The sequence below is a fragment of the Ursus arctos genome, unplaced genomic scaffold (assembly GCF_023065955.2).
Source record: "Ursus arctos isolate Adak ecotype North America unplaced genomic scaffold, UrsArc2.0 scaffold_10, whole genome shotgun sequence".
NCBI lineage: Eukaryota > Metazoa > Chordata > Mammalia > Carnivora > Ursidae > Ursus > Ursus arctos.
In genome coordinates, this window is record NW_026622764.1 from 59224958 (window position 1) to 59251401 (window position 26444).

The 26444-nt window shown below is 42.3% G+C and overlaps 1 protein-coding gene across 1 annotated transcript in view; it reads right to left on the reverse strand.

Annotated features, from left to right (window-relative positions):
• Positions 1-26444, reverse strand: part of NEK5 (NIMA related kinase 5) — a 57039-nt gene that overhangs the window by 17222 nt on the left and 13373 nt on the right. The window contains exons 3-18 of the mRNA XM_044381789.3: positions 24214-24311; positions 21946-22029; positions 21787-21857; positions 20627-20713; positions 18533-18587; positions 16662-16862; positions 16501-16582; positions 14699-14826; positions 12064-12248; positions 11090-11156; positions 10155-10271; positions 8892-8978; positions 7235-7327; positions 4729-4809; positions 4432-4500; positions 2364-2490 (exon numbers count right to left, since the gene is read on the reverse strand). Coding sequence (XP_044237724.2) covers positions 2364-2490; positions 4432-4500; positions 4729-4809; positions 7235-7327; positions 8892-8978; positions 10155-10271; positions 11090-11156; positions 12064-12248; positions 14699-14826; positions 16501-16582; positions 16662-16862; positions 18533-18587; positions 20627-20713; positions 21787-21857; positions 21946-22029; positions 24214-24311 — 1632 coding nt within the window. The remainder of the gene's footprint in view (positions 1-2363; positions 2491-4431; positions 4501-4728; positions 4810-7234; positions 7328-8891; positions 8979-10154; positions 10272-11089; positions 11157-12063; positions 12249-14698; positions 14827-16500; positions 16583-16661; positions 16863-18532; positions 18588-20626; positions 20714-21786; positions 21858-21945; positions 22030-24213; positions 24312-26444) is intronic.

Below are 26444 nucleotides of genomic sequence, written 5' to 3' on the forward strand. Positions count from 1 at the left end.
TACACACACACACACACACACACACGCATTTGCTACTGTCACTGGAGATGAGATCTGAAAACCAAATGATAAAAATACTTGCAATACATATTACAGGTAAAGCTGTAACTTAAAGAGTCTTATAAAGGAAAAAATAAATGTCATTTTCAGTGGATAAAGGGAGGAAGGATAAGAGCACATAATTCACAAGAGACAAATGGATGGCCAAAACCTCTGGAAAATCTTTTTCAACCCGAATTATAATTACAGGAATGCAGACAAGTTAAAAGACAATTTCAGTATGAAACTGAAATCGTTTTAATCTAATTTTTAAAAAAAGCAGCTATGTCTTTTGAGACCTATAACTCATGATCTCCTCTTCCCAGCAAACTTACACAAATAACTTTGGAATTCATCACTTTCACTGGAACTTTCGCTCAGGCCACTAAGGGCTCCTGGTGACCACATCCACAGGCCGTCATTCAACCCATCTCACTTAGCCTTTCTCTTCCGGTTGATGCTGCAAACCCTGCACCCTCTTCTAGAACTTTCTCTCCTCCTTTGGCTTCGCTGTCTCCGGATTTCCCCAACACTTGTCTAAACATTGCTAAGATCGGTCTTAAGCTCCGTTTCCTTCTCACTCTAGTCCCTCTGCCTAGGTATTTTGGACCATCACTAAGGTGACTGTGAGAATACCTTGTGTATGCTAAGGAAGCCCTGATTTGCCGCAGAGCTTCGGTCTCCCACAGTAGCATCTTCTAAGCATCTCCAGCTGAGGCTCAGAAAGACCTAAATGCCAACAGGTCCCACATCTAGAGCATTATACTATGCCTACTCATCCCCCCCCGCGTGATGTGTGTGCCTGTTTGGTTGGTGACAGCTTCATCCATCTGAATTAGAAAACTGGGAGGGTCCTTGACCTCCTTCTCTTCCTCAACCCCCACACTCAGTGGTTCGCACTCGGTGTCTATTCTCACCGCACTGCTCTGGCCTGTGCACCTGTTGTCTCCCAGCTGGGCTGTTATCCTCCTGCCTGCAGTCCCGCCGCCCCATGCCATCCTGACACTGCAGCCAGCATGATCTTTCTCCGTCACAGAGAGGAGTTAACTCCCTTCCGTTGAAGGTCATCACACAGGATAAAGCCCAAGCTCCTTGGCATACCAAGCTCTGTAGGAGTGGGTACCTCCCTGACTCCAGCCAGCTGGCGCTCTAACGGTGATTAGTATTTGGGCTCAGAAAACATGTTTTGTGCCTCCTTTCTTTGGCTCACGACACCACGGTGATGTTGAGGGCGGACCCACTTTCCATTCGTCTTTGAGATCCCTACCATCTAGCACAGTCTATGCACATGGGAGGTTCTCAGTAAGATGCCTGCTGAACTAAATAAAGGTTTTTCCAGATGGAAGTGAGGTGAGATGTATTATTCCAGGAAGAAGAAACTGAGCCAAGCCAGGGTGTGTAAATGCTCACACAGCTGTCTGAGAGAGGATACCATCATCAGTGGTAGGAAAGAGGGGTGCTGGGGCATCACAGGATCAGGCCCCATGGTGTTAAATAAGATACTACGTGGAATGGACAATGGGGAATCCTGCAGGTATTACCCAAAAAAATTGAAGTAGAAGAATAATAGAAGAAGATAACTCCAGCAACCATTTAGAGAATGAAGGGGGAGAGATTAGAGAAAAGAAGAACGCATAGGAGAATAAGGCAGTACAGTGAGAGGCAAGAAAAGGGCAAGTTAGAAATAGCATTTATTAAGCACCTACTATGTGCCAGGTATTTATATATCAAATTTCACTTCAGTCCGCACAATAAGCCTGTGCAGCAAGTACTATTATCCCTGTTCCTAGAGGAAGCTGAGCTTCAGGGCACTGCAGTCACTTGTGAAAGGTCACCCAATCAGAAAGCGGCAGCATCAGCTGGGATCCAAACTCCCGTCTGTCTCCCACGTCCATGCACTCTCTACCTCACCACACCGCTGCGAGATGGCAGGGCCCGCGACCAGCGGAATGAAGGTGGAAAACTCCCGAGACATCTCAGGGCGAGCCCACCCCGGCTGAGCTGCAGGAACTCAGCAGGAACGGAGCCTGCTGGCAGTACCCAAGATAAAGGATCATTGGGAAGGAAGAGCTCTGAAATCCAACTGGACAAATGCTGAGTCTGCGAGGCTAGTGGAACTTGTCCATGGAGCCTTCCAGCAGATAATGAGAAAAGTGGGAGCTGCAGGCTGGGGGCAGTTGCCCAAGGAGACAGCACAGAGCAGGAGCACAGGGCTGGGTCTCAGGCCAATGGAGCAGGGCAGGTGTCCATTGACATTGCAGGTGAGCGAGGACGGCGACTGTGAGGGATTGCTGATAGAACATCCCTTCTCATCTCTGGCTTACCTGCTTCTGGGCAACAGAGTTCTTCAAATGCTTCGTCTGTATCATCTTCATACTCCTTCACACATTTATATTCCGTAAGCCTCATGCCATCCTCAAAGGTCAAAGTTTCATTTTGCACACGCATTGCCTAAAGCAACGCCACAGTGTTTCATGACAAGCCGTATTTTGAGAAAAAAAAAATGTCAAAAATTTTTTTGGTGTTCCCAGTCATAACATGTACCAAGGCATAAGGTAAGTATTCAGTATATGTATATTAAACAAATTAATTAAAGCATTTTAAAACTGGAACTATGTTGGAACAAGATGGAAACAGGAGTGTGTTTATTTCTTCTCCTTGTCAATAGCGACAAGCACTGATCATACGGCAACTTGATTTTATCCAGGCTTGCTGCCTGCAATATTATTCTCCTGAGGTTCCAGTCTGTAGAACTCTCAAGGTTAGCTTGTCCACGCCCTGCTTTAAGGGCACAATGTTCCCAACTGGGTCCCTAAAACTTCTCCTAACACCCCATGATCGATACTAAAATGATCACTCTGTTTCAAGCACTTCGAAGCATCGAGTACCAAAGGATGAACACCCCAGCAGATAAAACTTTTTGATTCCATTCCTTTACATAGCAGGCCAACGTCGGCACCTGGCTTCACAGGAGCACTGTGGAGGTGGCCCTGCAGCCCAGAAACGGGCCCCCTCTGATCCTCTGAGGTCTGGGACACTAAGGTGCCTAATGCTTAAAGAGGGGAGAGTTACCAGTCACCACTCTAAGAAGTCTCTGTGTGACCAAATGGTAGGAAAAATCTCAAAGGTAAGTAGAGCAGAGAGGATTTTTAGGGCAGTGGAACAATTCTGTGTGGTACCATAATGATGGATACGGGTCGTTGCATCAAAACCCATAGAACGCCCACCACCAAGAGTGAACCCTAACATGAACCGTGGACTTGGTTGATATGATGTGTCTGTCTGAGTTTATCAGTTGTAAGAAACGTTCCGCCCCAATGGGGGGAGGCCGTGCATGTGAGGGGACCAGGAATAGATGGGAAATCTCTGTACCTTCTGCTCATTTTTGCCATGAACCCAAAACTGCTCTAAAACATGAAGTCTGGGACGCCTGGGTGGCGCAGTCGTTAAGCGTCTGCCTTCGGCTCAGGGCGTGATCCCAGCGTTATGGGATCGAGCCCCACATCAGGCTCCTCCACTATGAGCCTGCTCCTTCCTCTCCCACTCCCCCTGCTTGTGTTCCCTCTCTCACTGGCTGTCTCTCTCTGTCTAATAAATAAATAAATCTTTAAAAAAAAAAAAGCCTCTTCTAAAAAAAAATAAAATAAAAAAAAAAACATGAAGTCTATTCAAAACAAAAAAATCTGAAAGAAACGATAACATTAAAAATTTTTCAGCTAATGAAGAATATGAAAGAAAGAAATTGAGTATCAGATGTGATACAGAACCGGTATGTCCACACACATAACTTTTGTTCCTTTAAAAGGCAGAGTTAGAGAAGGTGAAATGGAAACACAAATAAGTTCATTTTGATATTTGTCAGCAGGTCTGGTAAAAAGTGGGATTTAAAAAGATGTTGAATACAAGTAATAAAATGAGGTTTGAGCTTATGTATTTGTGCATTTATCACTGGGTCAGTGAGAACCCAAGTACATAACTGAGATTCGCCCAAAGACCAGCACAAAGTTATCAATAACTAATTAAGACCTAAAATAAATGTGAACAGTTTCAGGGTATCCGCTCAATTTTTTCGGTAAGTATATTAGTTGTTGACTATAATTAAGTCTTCTACTTTAATTTGACAATGACAAGAAAGTTAATATTATGAGGAAAATACTTCCTTTACAAGAGAAAAGTAAATTAAATGGGAATAATTCATCTAAGGGAATAATCTTAATGAAAAAAGAATGGGAGGATAAAAAGCATTTTGGAACTCGTTTGAACACCAGAGATCCTTCTAGGAAGATTTAAGAAAATTCTCGCTATGGCCTACAGAAAAATTTCATTAAATGTGCCATTAAGACACTCATTTTTATTTTACCTGTTAAGGGAAATAAATACTTAATGGCATACCTCTTCCTCTTGGAGGGTGTTTTCATCAGAAATACATTGGTTTAAACCAATTTCAAACTTCACTCCTCTCTAGAAGAAAGCAAGGAAAATGATGTTAGTTTAGCAATCCAATAAAAATGTTAAAATCTCAACTCCCATTTGACATTACAGATACTTAAGACCATTAGTCAAACATCACAAAATAAGGCAATTCCATAAAATAGCAGGGAGGAGAATCCTATAGGCAGCCCAGATTGCAAGGTGGGGACCCCCCAGTGAGCCTTTTAATATGACACCGCAAGACAAAATGTTTATTACCTTAGCTTTACAGTTTTGTTCTGGAATTTTACTTTCCTTCATGTTCTGAACTCTGATTTGTTTCAAGTCTCGTTCAATGTCCTGCAAGTTTAGAGAAAAATTAATATCTAGCATTTAATATTGATCAAACAATTATAGTTTCACAATCCTTGAATTCACAGCATGGTCTATATTATTTGACTTCTGGATTGAATCCAATGATTAATTTGAGAATAAAAACATGCCTCTGTAAAGGAAAGTTAATAATAATTCACTAAAAACTTGGACACAGTGTCCATTAACCTGAAACATTAATACATTTAACAGTATCACTGCAATGGGGAAGATTCCATAATGTGACGGTGCTCATCACTCTGGTCCGGTACAGCCTGATCTAATTCAAGAACGTTTTGAAGATTTTATTTATTTATTTATTTATTTATTTATTTATTTGACAGAGAGAGAGAGAGGGAGCATTCATGCAAAGGGGGGAGGGGCAGACGGAGAAGCAGAGTCCCTGCTGAGCAGGGAGCCCGACATGGGGCTCGATCCTGGGACCCTGGGATCATGACCTGAGTCAAAGGCAGATGCTTAACCAACTGAGCCACCCAGGCGTCCCTTTTTTTTTTTTTTTTTAAGATATTATTTATTTAAGAATGTAATTTTGGCTACAGGATCCCTCCCTTAAGAGGCTTACGATTGTAAACAAGAAAAGTCCACCGCTCATGAAAGTAAAAGGAAAGTAGAGGGCTCTAAAAATTGACAGGCAATTTCAAAGAAGAGAAGATTGTGAAAGTAGATGAGTGGAATGTCAAAGGAACCGTAAGCTCTGAGCTTTCTCGGGGTCTGGTCCTGGGCCCCCCTCTTCCTCAGTGCTCGGTCTCCGCACTTCCTGTGGTATCAGCGCCACCTCTATGCAAGGACTCTCAACGTGTGTCTCCAGCTGCTCTCTCCCCCCTCTGAGCTGCAGGCTCACATACTCAGCGGCCCACTTAACACCATCTTCACTTGGCATTCATTCCACAAATTCATACTGAGCACCCACCGCGGGCCAGACACCGTCCTACACGATGGGTAACTGCAGCGAATGTGACCAAAGGCCCCTGCAGACATGGAACTTACATTTCACTGGAATAAAATAGGTAATTCATGAGTTAAATTAACAACATAACTTCAGAAAGTACTAAGTGCTGAAAGGAAATAAAATATGGTAACAGCATAGAAAATGAGGAGGGGATGAGAGTGACGCAGGAAAACCTATCTCGGCATTTGCCGTAAAGCCTGGAATATGTTGCACCTTGCGTATGGGAAGGTCTGGGGGACGCGTGCTCCGTGCAGGGGGAGCAGGGAAGCCGGCACCCTGAAGTAGGCATGGAAGCCCTCAGATTTTCTCTCACTTAACTGACGTCCGAAGTGGTACTCTTGACTGCCCCCCACTACAAGCTTGCTCCCCACTCTTCCCAGTCTTTAGTAGATGGTACTACCCCTTTCCAGCCGGAAGCATAGGAGTCTCCACGGTGTGTGTGTGTTTCTGTGTGCGCGCACGCATGTGTGTTTTAATGCTTTCTTCTCTCCACCGTTTCACACGAGGTCTCTATCATCTCTCCCTTAGAATTCACTGCTGCCTCGTCTGTAGGTTTGTGTTGGTTTGACTCACTACTAACTATTTGCCCTGCAAGCCTGGGAAGGGTGCTTTTCTGCCTTGCAATATCATGAACTCTGAAACAGGACTGTGACTTCTTTTTTTTTTTTTAAGATTTTGTTTATTTGAGAGAGAGAGAGATCGTGAGAGAGAGAGCATGAGCAGGGGGCAGAGAGAGAAACAGGTGCCCTGCTGAGCAAGAAGCCCAATTCGGGGCTCAATCCCAGGACCCTGGGATCATGACCTGAGCCAAAGGTAGACGTTTAACTGACTGAGGCACCCAGGTGCCCCAGGACTGTGATTTTTGTATCTTACTTTCTCTGTGAAGTTGGCTGTCTGATTTGATTGTGTAGTCTGGTCGTCTCAATTATAGAAGAAGTGTCCTATTGCTTTATTTTCCTTAAAATACAACTATCTTAGACTCCTGAGCCCCATCCCCCCAACTCAGCCCACTTTAGAGCTCCCCAGCATCACGTCATGGAAGGTCCCAGGGTCTTTCACAAGGCAAAACACTTGGGGGGCCTTTCAGTCTTCACCCAGCATGGGTCCCCCTCACCTGCCCTTAACCAAGCCCTCGTGGCACCTTGAAGATAAAGGTGAAAAACTTCCCAGAAGGGGGGAAAAAAAGTTTCTTGAGAGCCATTTAATACTTCATCTCTGCCCCGTTCCCTCCTCCCACCAAAAATGCAAGGTTGAGGTGGAAAGACGTTAACCATCAGATTTCTGACCCAAGTGTCTGAGACACCGACTTGAACACCATCCAGAACGCAGAACTGTCATACACGCTTGAGGGCAGGTCTCAAACTCGGCTGCACGAGGGCTGAGAACCTCTGGGCTAGAGCCAACCCTCTGGGAAACGCGTTATCATCTGATAATAACCATCACCTGCACAGGACCTTCTTCCTCGGGCGCCTCCTGGTGGACGGGCAGGTCGCTTTTCTTCACTAAATAGGTTTTGTGACTTATTTTTGAGTACTCCTGAAAGTACAAAGTATTTTACAAAGTCAATCAGATACAAAGATACAAAGTCAATCAGATTGGTTCTGAGTGGGTTCTGAAGTCCACAGTGGGGACCATGGCCAGTTTTGAGTGGGATCTAGTGAGGAAACGCTCTCCTCCTGCTGCCGAGGAGCCATCCATGGAAGTGGCTGGAACAGCGCCCTCCTTCTGGCTCCCTTCCCCTGTGGCTGCCTCGGCATGCCCCATGTACATCTTTCATGGTCTCTCTAGAAAAGTCTGCTATCCATCCTTCCTGGACCCAGGCTTCCCATCACAGAAGTGCCTTAAGAACAAGGTGGATGATGTCTCGAGGCTCCCCACCATTAACCAAGCCTCTGCTCTGGAGAGAACCCTCTCCAACCTTCCCCGCTCCAGTGTCTCCAGTCCTGTGTGAACCTCTCTGTGGTTCCTGCAGAACCCCTTGCCCTCCGCTCGGTCTCTCCAAACTCTGCTCCTCTTCTCAGACCAGACTAGACCATGAAAACGCTCACGTGGTTCATTCTTACCCTGTGCACTTACAGAGCTTAACTATATTCAGTCTTACCCACACATGTGTGTCGTGTCTTTCCAACCCTTTGTGAGTAGAAGTGCATGAGTTAGAAAGGGTAGAGGTTTCAGAATCAGAGGTTTAGTCCGCCTCGTAATATCAAGGTGACTTTGGATGAGTTATTTAACTTCCGATCGTGGGGAGTAAAAGGAGACAAAGCATGTGAAGACTCTTGATCAGAGCCCGGTACGTACAACTGAATTGTACCATGTGCTCTCTTCACCCATATTAATTCATCTGTGTGCCCTCGGGGGCGTGGGGAGAAGGAGCAAGAAATCAAGTCCAGCAGTGTGGGCAATTCTACTCCATGCACGTGAGCTGGGGGCCAGCTGTGCCCTCGGCCAGCCTCAGAACCACTGGCCTCTTACAGGAGGGGCATTCCAGGGCATGAGGGTGGTTCTGTGGTTAGACATTTGTGTGTTTTTCATGCAACATGATCTACAGACATAGGCCAGCGCTCTCATCTGGAGCTCTACTGAAAAAGCAGTCATCTGAGAGATCAAAGAATGAGTTTCCAATGTGGAGCCTTTAAGGGATTTTCAAGAATCACCTTTTCAAGTCAACTGCACTCAAATGTGGCCCTATCCAGACTTTCGAACCTTACCCCTGCATATGAGCCTCTTCCAGTATAGCTGAATTCAGAAAAGGCTCATCCTTTTCCCTCCCTTCCGGGCATAGACTTACTTTCCGCATCTAATTTAGTTCGGCTGTAGAGTAGCTGCTCCGTCAATAAGTATTGACTGATTCACGAGGAAGACAATGAATATTTTTAATAGTAGCCACTCCTAACGGAGAGTCTCAGATGTCCTCACCAGCGTGGGTAGTCTCAAGTAAACCATAATAAGAGCTTCAATTAAACGTTAGCTTTCCTATTAAAAGTTGGCATGATAACATTTTATCTTTTCTATGAGGAGATCCTTACTTTTGAAACCTGCTCAATTTTGTTAGAACTAAATCAGTAGAACCATGTTTCCTCTAGGAGAAAAATATATTCACCTCCAGTTCACTCCCCATCTTCTTTCTAATTCCCTTCATATCGTTGTGGTACTGTTGGCGTATTTCCTCTAACTGCTTCCAATATTCCTGGAAGACAATCCCAATCCAAAAAAAAATTTTTTTTTAAGATTTTATTTTTATTTATTCGACAGAGATAGAGACAGCCAGCGAGAGAGGGAACACAAGCAGGGGGCGTGGGAGAGGAAGAAGCAGGCTCATCGCGGAGGAGCCTGATGTGGGGCTCGATCCCATAACGCTGGGATCACGCCCTGAGCCGAAGGCAGACGCTTAACCGCTGTGCCACCCAGGCGCCCCCCAATCCAAAAATTTTAAATGCTGGTGAACAACTGAACAGAGTAATCTCTACACAGCCTATGAATTCAAAGAATGTGTGATCAACAGTAAGAATTAGAAAACCCAGTGTTCCCAAAGATGATAACCCGCCTTACATTTCAGCTGGGCTACTTCCCTCCCTGTGAGTGGGAGGGGGCCTTTGGGCGATCTCACTTTTATATATAATCCAAAATGTGTCCGTGACGTACAATTACTTTATATACCCCATTTCTGTGGGTTGAATTTTGTCCCCCTCTTTAAAAAGATATGTTGGAATCCTAACCCCCAGTACCTCAGAACATGAGCTTATTTGGAGATAGTGTCACTGCAAATGTGGCTAGATGAGCTAAGATGTGGTCATACTGGAGTGTAACGGAGCCCTAAGCCAACACGACAGGTGTCCATGTAAGAAGCCAGCCACGTGAAGGCAGAGACACGCAGAGAGAATGCCACGTGATGACGGAGAGCGGAGTCACACAGCCGTGAGCCGAAGAATGTCAAAGATTGGCAAGAGGCAAATGATTCCCCTCCGGGTTTCAGAGGGAACATGGCTCTGCTGACCCCTTGATCTTGGGCTTCTGGCCCTCAGAACTGGGAGACAATACATTTCTGGTGTTTTAAACCACCCAGCTTGTTATACGTTGTTAAGGTGGCCCCAGGCCACGAATACAAATTTCAAAAATGTTAATGGCGGACAATTACTTTATCAATCTGAGGTCAAAAGCTTATGAACTTTGCTCTGCTGCATTATCTGGGGAGGTGAAATCCGTATCTCTGTATCCCCTGAAACTCCCAGCATGGAGCCTCACAAGAGTGTGTCCAAGGATTGTGCAAGAGGCCTCTCTCCCAGGCGTTCTGCTAATAACCTACACAGCACAGAAGACAAGGATGCAGGGACACTGGTAGCCCTGGCATCAGATGGTTTCTAACCTGTTCCTTCATTTCATTTCTCCTGATCGGCAGCTCCTGGAATCGAGACTCTTCTCCGTTGCTTCTCAGCTCTTGTCTCCGGTTGTGATTTGGCTCAGCAGAAGATGGACGAAGCCCCTATCAATTGAATGAAATGATTTATAAAGCATACTTGGGTTTTAGAACTGTCTTCTCATTTGACCTTGGATCTTTTTCTTTAAACAAGAATTACATTGTGAATCAAATTCACTGTTTGGGAGCAGACAGTAGAATTTTCTTAATTTAAGTATGACACATTTAAAAAGCAAAGAAATTAAGAAAACCATTTGTGTTGTTTATCCTAAACAATCAATATTTTGCGCTACCATGTGAGACACCTAGATCCATTTTCTGAACTGCTAAACTATAATAGTGAAATTAAAGTTCTATAAAAGTTGAGTCACCCTGGGGCATCAGGTTAAGCAGGGGAATAAACTAGAGCTTTTGAGCAGTCCAAAATCACAGTAACAGAAATAGGATGCACATCCAGCCCTCTTCAGCCCCAGGACTCTGACATTACACTTAAAGTTAAAGGTTAATTTTCATTTCAAATAAAATACAATAGTCACCTTTAAAAACTGTATAGAATTCTAATAAAATAGAATGTAGGAACTGTAGCACTGAAGGGGACCTTGAATCTCATCTACTCCCAGTCATTTATAAAAAGGAAACTGAGGCTCAGAGACGTCGTATGACCTGACTAAGGTCACACAGCAAGTGATAGAGCCAGGAAAGAAACGAGGCTTCCCAGACCCTGATTCAAGCACATTTTCATTATTCCTCTTTAGCTGTTAAAACCTGGAGAAGGTACAGGGTAGTCTTGGCCCTCTATAAGGAATGCCCTTTGACTTAAGGACCCATGAATATTTGCGAGCAGGAAATTCCTGATTGCCCCTAGTAACTGGAATTTTACTTACCAACTGCTTTTCCACTTTCAACTTATATTGTTGAGCTTCATATTTCCTCTGAAGGTATTCAGCAGGCCTTAGAAAAGAAAAATGTTCAGCTTGAGTAGGAATTTTTACTAGTCGTAGGCACTAATTTTGAGAAGTGGATTTTATTTATTTATGAGATTTGTTAATGAGATTCAGAGTTCACCTGTGGCTTGAAAGTTCCAAATTCAAGAAGTAGTTCAAAGTTACAGAATGCATACTTGGGGATCAGGAAGAAAGGAAGCAAAGAGAACTGTACCAATTGGGGGTACAGGAGAGGATCAAACAGAAAAATATTCTGATGCAGTGATTTTTTTCTTCAGGACAGGATCAGTCCACCCATGGTCTACAATGTGTTGGAGAGAAAAAGAAAAACCCATACCAGGTTCTTCCCACGCTTTGGGCAGGTATCTGATCAACACCTTGCCACCCCTGGGGTGTTGCCTGTCCGGTTCCCGCACTAGGCTCTGAGCTCCTTGAGAGCAAGATGGCGTCCCATTCCTTTACCTCTGTTCCTCACACTGGCACACAAATGAAAGATCCCAAGAAAATAAATGCTGAATGAAAGGTATTTTACTTTTCAATATGTCCCAAATGATAATTTGATTACGATTCAATGATTATGGATTAATATTAATAATTTCTTTGGAAAACAAAACATATAACTATTTTCATCATCCCAGATGGTGGACTTTACTAGAAGGAAGAAAAAAACAGGAAAACTTCAGGAGTATGAATTTCTGCTCATGGTTCAATGGCTCCATGAATACGAAGATAAAGTACATCAGATTTGAGATGAAACAGTGTCAAGGGAACTGTGAAGTAAGTATTCAAGATGAAGAGTTTGGAAGCTCCTCTTGGATTATTTGTTTTAGGAGAATTGGGAGGGCTTCAGAATAAATGTCGATATATCAAGATATTTTCAGAGGACCAAAGTTTAAGTTAGACTCTAATGTTACCATTGACTTGGTGATGGACCGTGGCTTTCTTCCTGATTATAATTCTCCTCAATTCCAGAATCTTTTTGAGGAACACAGTGGTAATGTGGTTTGTGTGCTCTCTTTCTCAACATGTCAAGTTGGGCATAATAATAGTCATAATGTCCATGCACTGCAGCAAGTTTGGGTCTTTCTACCATTTTTATCTGAAGGATCAAAAAGAAGAGGAAAGATTTGGAAGAAACATAATTAAAATCCATAATAACTGACAGTTTGATAGCGACCACAGATAAAACAAGGCACTGAAAGTATATTTTTGTTGTTTTTGCTCTAGACTCTCTTTCAGAGCAAAATGATCTTAGAATCCCCAAATCCTAGAACTGGAAAATATTTTAGAAGTCTAAGTACTACTGTGGCACAGTAGTTTATAATTTTACTAAGGCGTGAAGAGGAATCCTGCATACTTCGTGGCTGGTCTACCAAAAATGTTTAGCTAGGGAGCGTGCCTACCCAACCCACGCTCTGAAACTAAACTCAGTATTATTATTTTCTATTTTTATAAACTTCTTTACATCTTGCTGTACTTTATGGGAGAATATATGTTATTGCACAAGTCACAAATTTGGGGATTTGTAACATTTTTAGGTGCTGATGAATTGACTAAATACAAAATGGCATCATGACTTGAAGGAGAGAAGATGCTGAACCGTTCAGTCATTCTTCCCAAGTCAACAAAAGGAAAGTCATGTAACAGCTGTGATGGAGTATTATCTATCGCCCCAAGCTACACCTCCTCGCCCTTCTCAACCAGAACAGAATGACAGGAGGAGCACCAGAAACAGATGTTTGTCTCAGAGTTAAGTAGAGGCCACCGGGCTATGAGACAAGAATCCGACCAACTTAACAGATGAAAACCAGTCAAGACCTTGTTCCTAAACAGCAAACTAGGGCCAACTCAACATTAACCAGAACAACTGCCTACTTAACAGATGATAACAAAAGAGAAAAAGAAGTTCAAGCCACTGGAAAGGCCTAGAACTGGTAGCTGGAAATATAAATAACCAAACAAATGGTTTAAACTGAAGTTTCCTCACTGTGAAGAAGTAACACACTACACTCTGTTCTTTTCAATGCCGTGTGGTTCCTATATATGATAGTTGAACCATATCGAATTATAGATATTGGATCATTTTAATTTAAAAAATGGCACCTTCAGGGGCACCTGGGTGGCTCAGTCGGTTAAGCATCTGACTCTTGATTGCAGCTCAAGTCATGATCTCAGGGTCTTGAGATCAAGCCCTGCACTGGGCTCTGTGCTCAGCAGAGAATCTGCCTGAGATTCTCTCTCCCTCTCCCTACTCCCCTCCCCTTGCTCATGCTCACTCTCTAAAAAATAAATAAAATCTTTTTTAAAAAATGGCAACTTCATATAGTTTTATTGAAATATTAAAGTCAATGTATAAAATTTGGTGTGTTGGTCTAAACATAAATTATGTGTTTACTTAAAAAATATGTTAAAGTGTGATGTATATTTCTTAGTTTTGTGATTTTACCTGTATACAACCCCAAATAAAGTACTATTTATTACTTGTTGAAAAGTGGCTAGAAATAGAGAAAAGTATTGGAAGGAAATTAACAGCTTCTTTAGGATTTTCCCTAAAATCCCAAATGGTAATGAGAACATCAGAGGTGGTTCCTGTGGAGGCCCCTTTATTCCACTGCATAAAACCTCAACTTGTTCTCCTAACTCAATCCATCCTTGAATCTTTTTGGTGTTTTTTTCTCCCCTACTAGTGTGCTACAGAGTATCCTAATTCACAACATACTTTTAATTGTTTTTAAAGTTTATTTGCTTATTTATTTTTGTAGTAATCTCTACATCCAACCTGGGGCTCGAACTCACGACCCCAAGATCAAGACTCCCATGCTCTTCCCACTGAGCCAGCCAGGTGCCCTGACTTTTACATCTCTTTAATGTGAGCTACACCACATTCTATCAAGCAAAGGGCAATAATTTAACTAATAGTTTCAAAATCCATGTATACACCACCACCTTTTCTAAAATGTCTATATAGCAAGTAAACACTTAGTAAACGTACCTCCAAAAGATCCTCTAATTATACAAGCAGAGACGTCTTTGAAAATACAATTCTTCAATTAAAAAAACAATAGCCATTTTATCATTATATACCAGAAGCGTTCCTCTAGCATGAACTAAGAGCTTCAACGCTCTGCTGACGTGGATTCAGACAACCAATCCCAAAGAATCTCTAGGAAAAAAATCACTGACGATATAATAAAAGATTCTCGATTATATATACCATGTTAGAATTAAGGGAATGAAAGGCATCATGTTTTCTGCTGCTATATGACTCACTTATTCTATATAGAAAAAAACCTTATTTCTTTAAAGAAATCAAAAGGTTTTGAGTTGGAAAAGGAAAACTGAAACTAGTACGTGGAATCTTATAAGGAAATACCACTAGAAGGTGTCCAACGAAGTACCACTTTAATGCTCATTACAGAACGATTTTGCTCAAAAGCACAAAACCAGCGTTCTCCATACTAACGAGCTTGTACCCTGGGAACACGTGCAAGTCGGTCTGTAGGACATGCTATCCGCTAACAAACCAGAGGAAGGGTTTGGTCCACTTACAGGCTTCTGAGCTCCAGCAGGTGGTCTCCATTCATTTCTATTTAACATCTCCTTCCTTTTAGTTGGCTCCAACATCCTCGATCTCGGTAGGCCCTTTCCCTGGAATCTCGCTTTCTGTATCGTAGAATCTTATTCAACCAAAATAAAACAACTTCAATTTCTTTAAAACACCCACACTTAACACCAAGGCTTGTGAGAGTGTGAACCTAAGGGACCATTTAGCCCGCGATGTTTAGCCCCAGGAGAGAAGGGCCCGTGGAAAACTAGGCTGTGTTGTCTTTTAATGGAGAAAAGCATCTTATCCAGGGTTCCTTCACATATTTCTAGTATATATAACACTACTTTTTAAAAAATTAGGGATTAACGCTAACATTTACAGGACCAGGATCCATCGGATAATGGGATGAGAAATTACATGCCGTCATCATCGCTTGGGTTACAGGCCACGCCGCTCACGCCCCACTGTTGTGTGGAATGTGTGAGCAGGCCTTTTTTTTTTTTTTTTTAAGAGAAAGAGAGCAGAAAGGAAGAGACAGAAGGAGAGGAAGAGAGAGAAAATCTTAAGCAGACTCCCTGCTGAGTGCGGAGCCCCACCCAGGGCTCGATCTCAGGTCTCAGGATCCAGAGTTGGACGCTTCGCCACCTGCGCCAGCCAGGCGCCCCATGAAGCGCATGAGCAGGCTTCTAACAGGTCTGTGTTTGCCACCATCGGGCTTTGTTCCTGTTTTCCTTTCCTTCCTCTGTTAGAAATGTGGACACTGCACCTTCTCTCACCCTCTACTTACCTCCGTTTGAAACTTCTCAATCGAGACCGATATATAACAACACCAAACCAAATGACACATGGCACAGGGACTCTGCCACCCGTCTTCCCTTGCCAACTTGCCTCAAGTCTAGTGTCTCTATCACAGTGGATAGATTTCCCTGCTGCCGGCTCCTTGGAGAGATGTTCTACTTCTCCTCGTCCTTCCAGGTCAGACATTTGGTTATGACTAGGTCCACGCTGCTCTTATTTCACAATATCAATGGAATTAGTAATTTCGTCTTCTGTAATGTCTGTCTCCCTCATGCACACACATGCATGGACCACTTCACCCGCTGATCCTGAAACCACCACTAAAACTGTTTCTCTATTGATCATTACCGAAAAGTATCACCTGCTTTCCTCAGGGTCCTATAATAGTGACCAGAGTCACCAGTTAGCTCCAAGGTACTAACTCCAGCTCCAAGCAGCCCTTGCAAGAGAATTCTGAATCGCCAGTCTGTCCTCTCTGCAAAAAATTAGCTTCATCTCATCACCCCAGGTCTGTCTGTGAACCTTCTCTTACTCTCCCTATGAAAAGTTAAGTTAGGATTCTACCTGGTCAAGTGTCTCTTTATTAGTAAATTCACTGCTTCCTGAAGTTTCCTGACTAATGAGAAGAGAGGAGATGAGTCACCCAGAGCAGGTGTGAGCTAGATACGCAGGCAACACTCACTAGTCACCGTTCGACAAGATGATTTTTTCCTGCTTACGCTGCTCATATAAATATATTTTTTAAAGTAGGCTCCACACCCAACGTGAAGCCCAACGCGGGCCTTGAACTCATGTCCGGGATCAAGACCTGAGCTGAGATCATGAGTTGGATGCTTAACCGATTGAGCCACCCAGGCGCCCCAACCCTCCTCGTATTTTTTTAAACGTCCACGTTCAGTGTATTTGGTGGAATTTCTGTGCTAAGGTTGTCAGCCATGTATTATAACTCACTGTGTGAGACACATGTAAGAAATGTTTTTTGATCACATGGTCAAATAGTTCTTACCTTGGACCCCCTTCCCTATAGGTTGAGAGGCCAGTGATGTTGCTTTATGTGTGAGGCTGTGACTGAAGTCCTCCTGAGTGACCTAAGATGGAACACATGTGTCAAGGACCCGCTAACCTAAATCACTGTCAAAATCCCCATGGAAGCACCTCAAAGCTCACCTCAGGAGTCAAGTATTTGGCAATAAGATTCTCTAAAAAGGGCCTTTTCAAAATGGAATTAATAGACGGCCGATCTCGGGGAGATACTTCAAAGAGCTGAGATATCAAGGCCTGCAGGTCACGGGAGAACCTCGGGGATATCGGGGCAAAATGCGCTTGACAAATCTTCAGAACCAGCTGGTGTAAGTTGTTCCCCTCAAACTGAAAGGACAAGGAATAATGATACTAAATTAGAGAAAAAGTGAATACTAGCTTATAAAGTAATCTATCAAGAAACAAAACAATGTTTCCAGCAGGTGTTCACCACAAGGGCCCCCACACAGGCAGGCCCCCTGTAGAAACACACTCTCGCACTTGGGGGCGGGGGCCCTCTGCCTGTCACCCTCAGATTCCTGCACCCCAGGACCGAGGGTGGGGGCTGGTACTGACCACCCTTCCCTCGCCCAGCTGAAGAACGCTTGTGGAAGCAGCTCTTTTGCTTTTGCTCAAGCTGGACTTTTTAAATAAAAAAAGTGGAATTTGAATCTCAAAATAAAGTGAAACCAAAAAAAAAAAATGTTTTAAAGCTTCAGTTAGAAGTACTATGGTCCACCCTAAATCGTTTTCATCAACTAATATTTCACGAGTAGATATTACAGGCAGTTACACAGTGTGATGCCATGTTATATAAAACAACGGTTTTTTTAGGTTTAATTTTTTCTTATCAAAATAATATTTATTCATGATAAAAAACTGGAAGGTAGAGGAAGCTACAAACATGGCAGATACATATAATTTTGTCAGCCAGGGGTATATTTCCTTCTAGTCTTTTAAAATAATGTTTCCCGGGGCGCCTGGCTGGCTCAGGGGGTAGAACAAGCGAAGCTTCATCTCGGGGTTGTGTGTTCAATCCCCACATTGGGCATAGAGCTCACATCTTTAAAAAAGTAAAATAATGTTTACTTTACAGAGTTGAGGTCATAACAATACGAAACTTTACAACTTGCTTTCTAAATTAACATAGCATAAACATTTCCTCAAAAATTTCATAAACCAGAAAATCTTCCATTATGTGAGGCCATCGGTTTACACACAAGGATAGCGCTCATGGACACAGTGTGGCAGTGAAGATCAGGTTTGGTCAGGCATTTCCTAGCTGTCTGACCTTTGACGATAATAATAACAATAGTAATAATAAATAACAATAATAACAGCTGTGTAGAAAAGAGTTCACACAGCAGGTTTAAGACTGCTCTCCTTAGAAAGGCCTGCTTACCATATTGGCCGTTGGCTGGCATCTGGGAACTCACATTTCTGGAGAGTTCCACCACTCCCTAAATGTTCAGAGTGGATCTCTTTGCCTACACTGATAGTGCAAACAATATGGTTGAAGCTGAACACCAGCTTTCTTCCTGGGGGTCTGGAAGCTTGGTACCTGCCAGGCACAGGGTGCCTACATGACCAGTCCCACATCAAAACCCCGAGCACTGGGTCTCTAAGGAGCTTACCTGGTTGATAACATTTCACACGTGCTGTCACTACTTGTTGCTGGAGAAATTAGCGTGACTCCTACATGACTTCCTTGGGAGAGGGTCATAGAAGCTTGTGCCTGGTTTCCTACGGACTTCACCCCATGCACCTTTTTCCTTTGCTGATTATATATTCACGCACAATTTATTTTTAATGAAAATATGCTACATATACTATTCTGTGACTTGGGTTTTTTACAAGTTGCGCGTCTTGCCATGTCAATATATATGGATCGATCGTTCATCTTAATAGCTTGTCCATGTAATTTTTAACAATCTAATAACCCCAAACATTAACCTTTTTCCTCTCAAAAGTTAATTTCACTTTTATAGTTTCAATAAATTCAACATTAACATACTTACAGGATGCTTGAGTGTGCAAAGCTCATACAAGACACAGCCAAGAGACCAAATATCCCTGGGGAAGATAAGAGTTCACATGGCAAGACATAGCCATAATTCTCAGTTAAAGCCTTTACCCTTACAGTGCCTTATTATTTGTGTATCTTTACAATTTTATAGGGTGATCAGTTTTTTACAAACACTTTCAGGTACATTTTCAGTTCTTAGTCCTACTGAATAAGAGGTCAAATCGAAACAATGCATAGTTTGTCAGAATCCTAGCAGAGAAAAGGTATACCAACCTTGCTACCATCTGAGGGCTCGGTTTTACCTCAGCTTCGTGTGCTCAGAGGAAACGTGTGTATGTATGGAGTTTCAAGCAATTTGGAGGAAGCTGGCAAGACTCAAACACGGATTTGTTTTGATTCAAAGGGTAAAATTTGGTTGATTTAGGAAGGTATTTTCGACTTAAGGCTACTGACAGAACCAAAGTTCTACTACGTGATGACACAGTTGGTATCTGGTACTCCATAAACTTGGAAATTGTGCTTGCAATATGTGACTAGAGGCTTGCTCTTTAGTACTTAGTATTTATATGTAACTGGCTTAATAAGTTACCTTATAGAAAAAGCATCATTAAATCTAAAACACCAAGAAAAGATAATGAGAAGTGAAGAGTCAAAACAAGGATTCAGTAAAGTGAGGAAAATGGCTCCACTGTTTAGCAACACTTCCTCTGAGTGTGCGCTGGGGGAGCAGAGAGAGACATACTGAAGGCTTGAGGAAATGAAGAGATCACAGAATAGGTAGGAAACAACTTCCAACTGCTTTCTAGTGTTTTCCTGAGTTTCTAGAAACTCACAGACTACTTGCCACGACCACACAGAATTTTATCTTCGCCGGGTCTTCCCTAGGCCCACTCCCCCACCCCAGCCCCATCCCGTCCCGGAGCGCCCTCTGTAGCCAGCCAGTGTGGCCCAGCAGGGAACACGGCCACCCTGGGCTGGGCGGAAACCTGTGCAAGTCCCCTCCCACCCTGCGCGTGGTGAGGGCAACGATGAACCAGGGACGGGTTTCCTGGTCGACAGGGGGCAGCCGCTACCCAGCTGATTATTGCTAAGATCTTCCAATTTATCAAAAGCATCAAGTCAGCATATTTAAATGTTGACTCAAATTATTCACAAAGCAGTACAAAACAACGCTGCTGACCCAGGGTGCTTCTCCGGACAGTCTGCCCTTCCCCCCAGGCTACACTAGCTATATTCCTGCCCAGCTGGAGGCCAAACCCCTTCTTGGCATTATGGGCAATTCAAAAAAAGAAAAAAAAAAGCCTGTTTTTCTATTATGCAGAGAAATATTTACTATTCATTTTAGAAATCTGTACCATCTGGGCTCTGCCCTCCACTTATCTCTTGCAAAGTCAAACAGCCAAACATTCCTTGAGTATTTTCCAAAACAAATGGAAAATTAACTCCCAGAAGGAACCCAGTCTTCCTGCTAAACCAACTAGTTCATCTGGCAGCCAGCTCTGAAAAGTGATTTTTTTTCCTGCTTCTCCTTATATGGAAGTAAAAACTACCTCATGTTCACCTTTTACGACTGTGTATATTAATACTATTCCGGAATGCTAGGCTCTGGTATCACATACATAAAACTAGTTGGGTTTTAAAGCTGGAAGATACCTTAACAATTGCCTAGCCAACACTCTTTGTTACAGCTAGGGGAGCTGAGGCCACAGAGGTCAACCAACTTGGTTGAGATGGTGACAGGGAGACTAGGGCTCCTAGCTCCTAATCCAGCACTCTCGCGGCCTTCTCTCCGACCCACCCACAACACTTTCCCGTGTTAGGCTACACAGCATTCAGAAGGTACAGAAATCAGACACACGTCACAGTGACTGCAATTTTCAATATTAGTCTTTTTATCACTGGTATCTTCAAATGAAATGTCTTTCTTCTAAATACGTTCAAAAGCTTCAGGGGACACTGAAGTGGTTGGAGACAGTCACTGCAGTCCCCATTTCACATGTGAAGAAAATGAAATTATGAAAGTATCATGAGAAAGAGCGAATCCACCCGCTTTACTAGACTTTCAAACCAATCGTCGGCAACTCACGTTTTATTGTTGTAGGGTTTATTCTGACAGATCTCTGGGGACAGGTAGTATGGTGTTCCAACACAAGTTGTAGCAAGTTCCATGGAACTAGCAAGTTATATTAGATAATAAAATAATATGGTTTGTTATTGGAGTAAGAAAAGGCTTAAGAAACGGACATGCAAGAAAAAAGTACAAAAATGGATAACACAAAATTTGATGAATGTACATATTAAAATAAAGCCAACATATTGCATATTAATAATAGAGTAATAAAATAAGTTGATTTTTAAACTTATAATTCACCTCCCCAAAATCTACACATAAAAAATATTTATGGCTAATGGCTTCGCAAAGAAGTACAATTGTTACATTACAAAACTCTTAGATGTGGAAAGAGTTCCCCCTTTCCAAATACCAAAGTAATGCAGTCTCATGACTTAAAATTTGGAAAATATGAAAGTGAGTAAAGAAGAAAAAATTACCCAGAATCTTATTACCCCAAAACAGCTATTATTAAAATTTGGATATATTTCCTTCTTATCTTTTTTCCATGCATATTTTTCATCTAGGTGTGATCACAGAGTATTTAAAATTCAGAATTCCATTTTTGTCTTAATATAACAAAGTTTGTTCTCACATTATCAGGAAGTCTTCAAAATCATAAATGTGAGTGGCTACATAATATTCAGGTATCTGCTTGTGACAAGCTTTATAAAATTTACCCATTTCCCAATTAGTAGGCATTTAAATTATTCCAAATATCAAACTATTCCTTTAGAACAAATAGAACATTAAAAAAAAAAAATCTCTTGCTATTTATTACCACCAAACTGTCTTCCAAAAGAGTTGCATCCATATACTCCCCCAGAGCATGTGTGAATTTGCCTGTTTCACTCATTTCTCACTGGCTTTATACGTACTCAGTCACATCTCCTTTGATAAGCTTGCATCGCACCATGCAACACTGCCACCATCTTTCTATTACACCAAGATTTATCTTGGAAGTTTTAATCTTAGACAAAATATCATCTGGATGAACGATTTAATGCATTTATATAAATAGTTCTCTAAAATTATCTGGAAATCAAACTTTTAATATCTTCTTAATTCATGATACCTAAAAATACATATTTTGGCTGTTACGAATAAAAAGAAAAACAATTTTTTAAAGTACTTACTTGTTCAGAACTCTGGCTATACCAAAGTCCCCGAGCTTTGCAACCATTCCATTCTTGCTGAGGAAAATGTTCTATCAATGGAGAAAATGCTGTGTGGTTGGAGATATTTCAAGAAAACAAAAGATCAGTTCTGTCTTGATCTTCTCTCTGAGCTCTTACCTGTGCTTTTACGTCTCTGTGTAAGATCTTCCTGTCGTGAATATATTTTAGTCCCAGAGAAATCTGTACAAACCAACTCAGAATCTATAGAGGGAACATAAAACAAAGCCAGTCAGTAGTCTGGTGCTCATTGAAATGTCTTTGTGAAAATATGCAAAAAGAGGGAAATAACATATTTATGTGTATGTATCTATATGAATGAAACTACTAGATATACCATCTTATCACATGATTCTCTTTTTATAGCTAAAAATTGAAGGTGCAGAAAGGCAGTCTAAATGTGCTGGTATCAAAGGGAACGCCACATACAGAAAAAGATAAAAGCGGGGGAGAGAGGGAGGCAGTTCATGATTTTTTTTTTTTTAACGCTGGTTGCTAACTGCATCAGAATAGCAGATAAGCAGCATTTCCTGATAACCCTGGTGTCACTGGTGTTTCCTTTTCCACGGAAGGAGGGCGCGAAGGCGGAGAGGGAAAGAGGAAGAAGCAGAGAATCTGTGAGGTTATTAAAATTTTCAATGAAATACCATGTGTATATGATATAAAAACAGATATTTTACTTTTAAACTTTTTGGAACTTAATTTCATCTCTTAGTCATGATTTTATTTTATCTTCGCTGGCCGCGAGCCTCTTTTTAAAAATGTGTTCTATGCCTATAAAGACTTCCTTAAATTATTCCAAATGTCATTGGTTCTTTGTCCGCCGGATTCCACAGAAAAAGGAAAACAAAAGCAAAAATAGCCATACTCCAGATGCTAAGATTCAGTTGTAATTTTGATTCTTTTCCAATAAAGGGAAATGTAAGTCAAAATTTTGTGGAGAAAAGAGTTTTCATTAAATGCGGCAAAATAACCCCTAGACAGGAAGAAAGGAGGGTTTCTACAAATACTGAATTTAATATATAATGTAAATGAGCATAGGAAGGATAGTTGATTAAATTTACAAAGTTTAGAGATACCAATTCTTGAATCATTTGTACATTCAAACTGTTCCATTTTAGCTTGAGGAGGAAATGATAGAGGCGTGAGGTCCTTAAATAGTAAAACTGGACACAGAAACAAATGGCCAAAAGAAAGATGGCGGGCCATTCCCATGCACTGCTCGAGGCAGTGGCCTGCCCCACCCATCACACAGGCCCGATTCAGATTCCCTTCCACACACACATTCCTGCTGTCAGATCACAGCTCCCAAGAGGGTTCCAGAGGAAGCTCAGAAGATGAAAGAAAAATGTGTTTGTCCAAAGAGAGAATGGGAATCGAGGTCATTACTCTTGGCCTTTCTCTCTTCTCCCTTCATAATCAATGAAACTAAATAGCCATTGCCATGAAGGGCCTCCATGCTCCTGAGCAAAGTGGGATAGCTATTTTAAAACAGCATACTAAGTGGTAAAAGGAAGAAGAGTGAAGCTATAAATATGTCACATTTAAAATGGCTGAGGAGCACCCACATTCACATTTTTTTAGCCATGAAGAATGATCTCAAGGGCATCCTCCATGAGAGTGTCCAAAAATACAACACTATCTTTTCTCAAAGTTCTGTCTCAAAAAGAGATTCAATTTCAGTTCAATTGCCAACATGTTCTGGACTAAATCTATCAACAATATTGATCCGCTATTTTATGGTTTGAATATCTCTACCAGAAATCATATGCACCCCAATGTTCATAGCAGCATTGTCCACAATAGCTAAATCGTGGAAGGAGCCGAGATGCCCTTCAACAGATGACTGGATTAAGAAGCTGTGGTCCATATATACAATGGAATATTACTCAGCCATCAGAAAGAACGATTACCCAACATTTGCAGCAACATGGACGGGCCTGGAGGAGATTATGCTAAATGAAATAAGTCAAGCAGAGAAAGCCAATTATCATATGGTTTCACTCATTTATGGAACATAAGAAATAGCAGGGAGATTGGTAGGAGAAGGAAGGGAAGAATGAAGGGGGGTAATCAGAAGGGGGAATGAACCATGAGAGACTATGGACTCTGGGAAACAAACTGAGGGCTTCAGAGGGGAGGGGGGTGGGGGACTGGGACAGGCCGGTGATGGGTATTGCATGGTGCACTGGGTGTTATACACAAATAATGAACCATGGAACACTACATCAAAAACTAAGGATGTACTGTATGGTGACTAACATAACATAATAAAAAATTATTAAAAAAAAGAAATCATGCTGTATATAAACATGGCCTAGTACTTATGGCATTATAAATTTAATTCCCCCTGATACACATTAAAAGGCAAATTGGAGGTGTTTTTACCTGATTTTCACTAAATAACACTCCCCGTTGTCTATGGATCCTTCTCATGAGATCCCCTCCGTCACAATACTCCATCACAATAAACAGCCTGTTGTTCTCTAGAAGAAAAGGCATCATTACCTTTCGTGTTCTCAAAGGTGGAGAATATACAGGAAAACGTGGTATACAATAGTTACAAATGCTGGCTGTGGAATCACGACGGACTGGATTCCAGCCCACTTCACCACTTAACATTCTTAGCTCTGTGACTCTGGGCAAGTTATTTAAATTTTTCTGTGCCTCATTATCTCATCTGTAAGGTGGAGATAATAATACAGAAACTCCTCTGAGGATTGTCGCAAAGGTTAAACGAGTTAATCCGTGTCAGATGCTCAGAACAGTGCCTGCATGTAATGAGAGTTCCATAAATGTTAACAATTATTATTAACACAATTCTGCCAGAGATGAGAAATCTGCTGTGAAATAGCAGCCATGACTCGTAACCGAAAACCCCAGGAAGAATTAATAGACCTTTGAACTTGGGTGTAACCTTTATTTATATGGCACTTACTCAGCTATGTTGTTCAGCACAATAGACACTCTTCTAAACTAACCTCTGTCCGACCTACTTTCTAGAGTCATTACCATTACTGCTGCCCACTCAGGGTTACACCACTGGTGGCTACCAGACTCTCTAGCATGCTCTGTTCCCACGAATTCTCACCGAGACCGTTATGTTCATCCCCAAATCGGTTTAGGCCGATTAGACTGGTTACTGTCATTATTGCATGAACTGATGAAAAATGAATGGAAAAAAAAGAGATGTGATTATTTCTACAAAACCTATGTCGACTACAGTGGAGAACTCAGTAAAAGGGAGTAGCTTTTAAAAAAAGGCGGGGGGGGGTGGTCTTCAACCTAAATGTTGGATAAGAGAAGTGGAAAATATCGGAGAAAGCGTTAAAATGACTGTGCACTCAGATCACCTGTAAGTTCTGACCGCACTCTAAAGAAAAGAAATTGGAAACCAGAGCTGAGGGGCGTAGCCTACGTAAGTAGGAATATTCAGACCTCTATTCAATGTGTTCATCATCCAAGATGAGGCCTTAGTCTTATATCCAAAGTTTGACAAATGATTGTGCATTTATAGATGAAAATAAATATGTGTACGACTTCCTGCTTCCCCAGCTTTTTCCCGGAACCGGCCAACTGCCAGCTGGGCTCCTGCTAGAAAGGGCTCCTACTCAGTTGTTCGTTTCTCCCACTCCTCTGTGGGTTCCCTGCAGACAGAGTCCACACTTTGTTCTTTTGTTTTCCCTGCGCCTGGCACGGTAGCTGGCACGTGGAAGGGGCTGCATAAAGGGTGGTTAAGTGGTTTCATAAAAACATCTAAGGAACACACAAAAAATGGCATAAAGTCAGGTTTAAAAGCAAGTATTAATCTTCCTTGTGTTTTGCCTTGTATTACTGCGTATCCACTAAGTTTCAGAATCTCTTGCCAAATAGCTATCGTTGGCTCCCTCTCTCTTTCAAGGAGCTTAAACCAACGATAGACTGGCTGTGAGCATCCTGACGGCACCTGTCCTCGGTTGCCTCTAACTCACGAACTCAGTGCTCCTCTCCCAGAACACTTCAATTCCCACCTCCTTAAAGGGGACAGATCCATTCATTCATCGGGAGACTGTTACTGAGGACGTGCCAAGGTTGAGGTGCTGGGAATATAAAGCACATAAGCCATCCCTCCCGCATGGGGAGGCGACCGTTGAGTTGGGGGGTCAGTCAGCATACATGAGAAGAGTGACCGTGGAAGTCTGTGCCCTGGAGGGCAACGAGGACAAGAGACACTGAAGGACAGACTTGGAGCGTCCAGGAAGGTTTGAAGAAGGTGTTTCTGGACACGCCCTAATTATCCAGGGGGTCAATTATCTTCAGGAATGTCTGACTTTTAGGAGAACTGCTGTTTCTCATAGCTCAGTCCTTGCGAGGGCCACTTCAGCAATGAAGGAATGGCGGTCGCAAAACCACAGGACAGTTGAAATCAGGAAAACTAAGGAAAAAAGGTTCCATTTTATTTCCTTTCCACCCACCTCCAACTCACTCAGCCTTACACCGGCTTTCCGTGAATGAAGTTAATTGGCTGGTTCAGGATTAATCATGGCTGAGCCATCTTGAAGAAACTATCTGGGTCAATGAGCATCATTTGGCTCTAAACATGCACCCCCCCCACTAGCCACTGTTAATTTCATATTTAA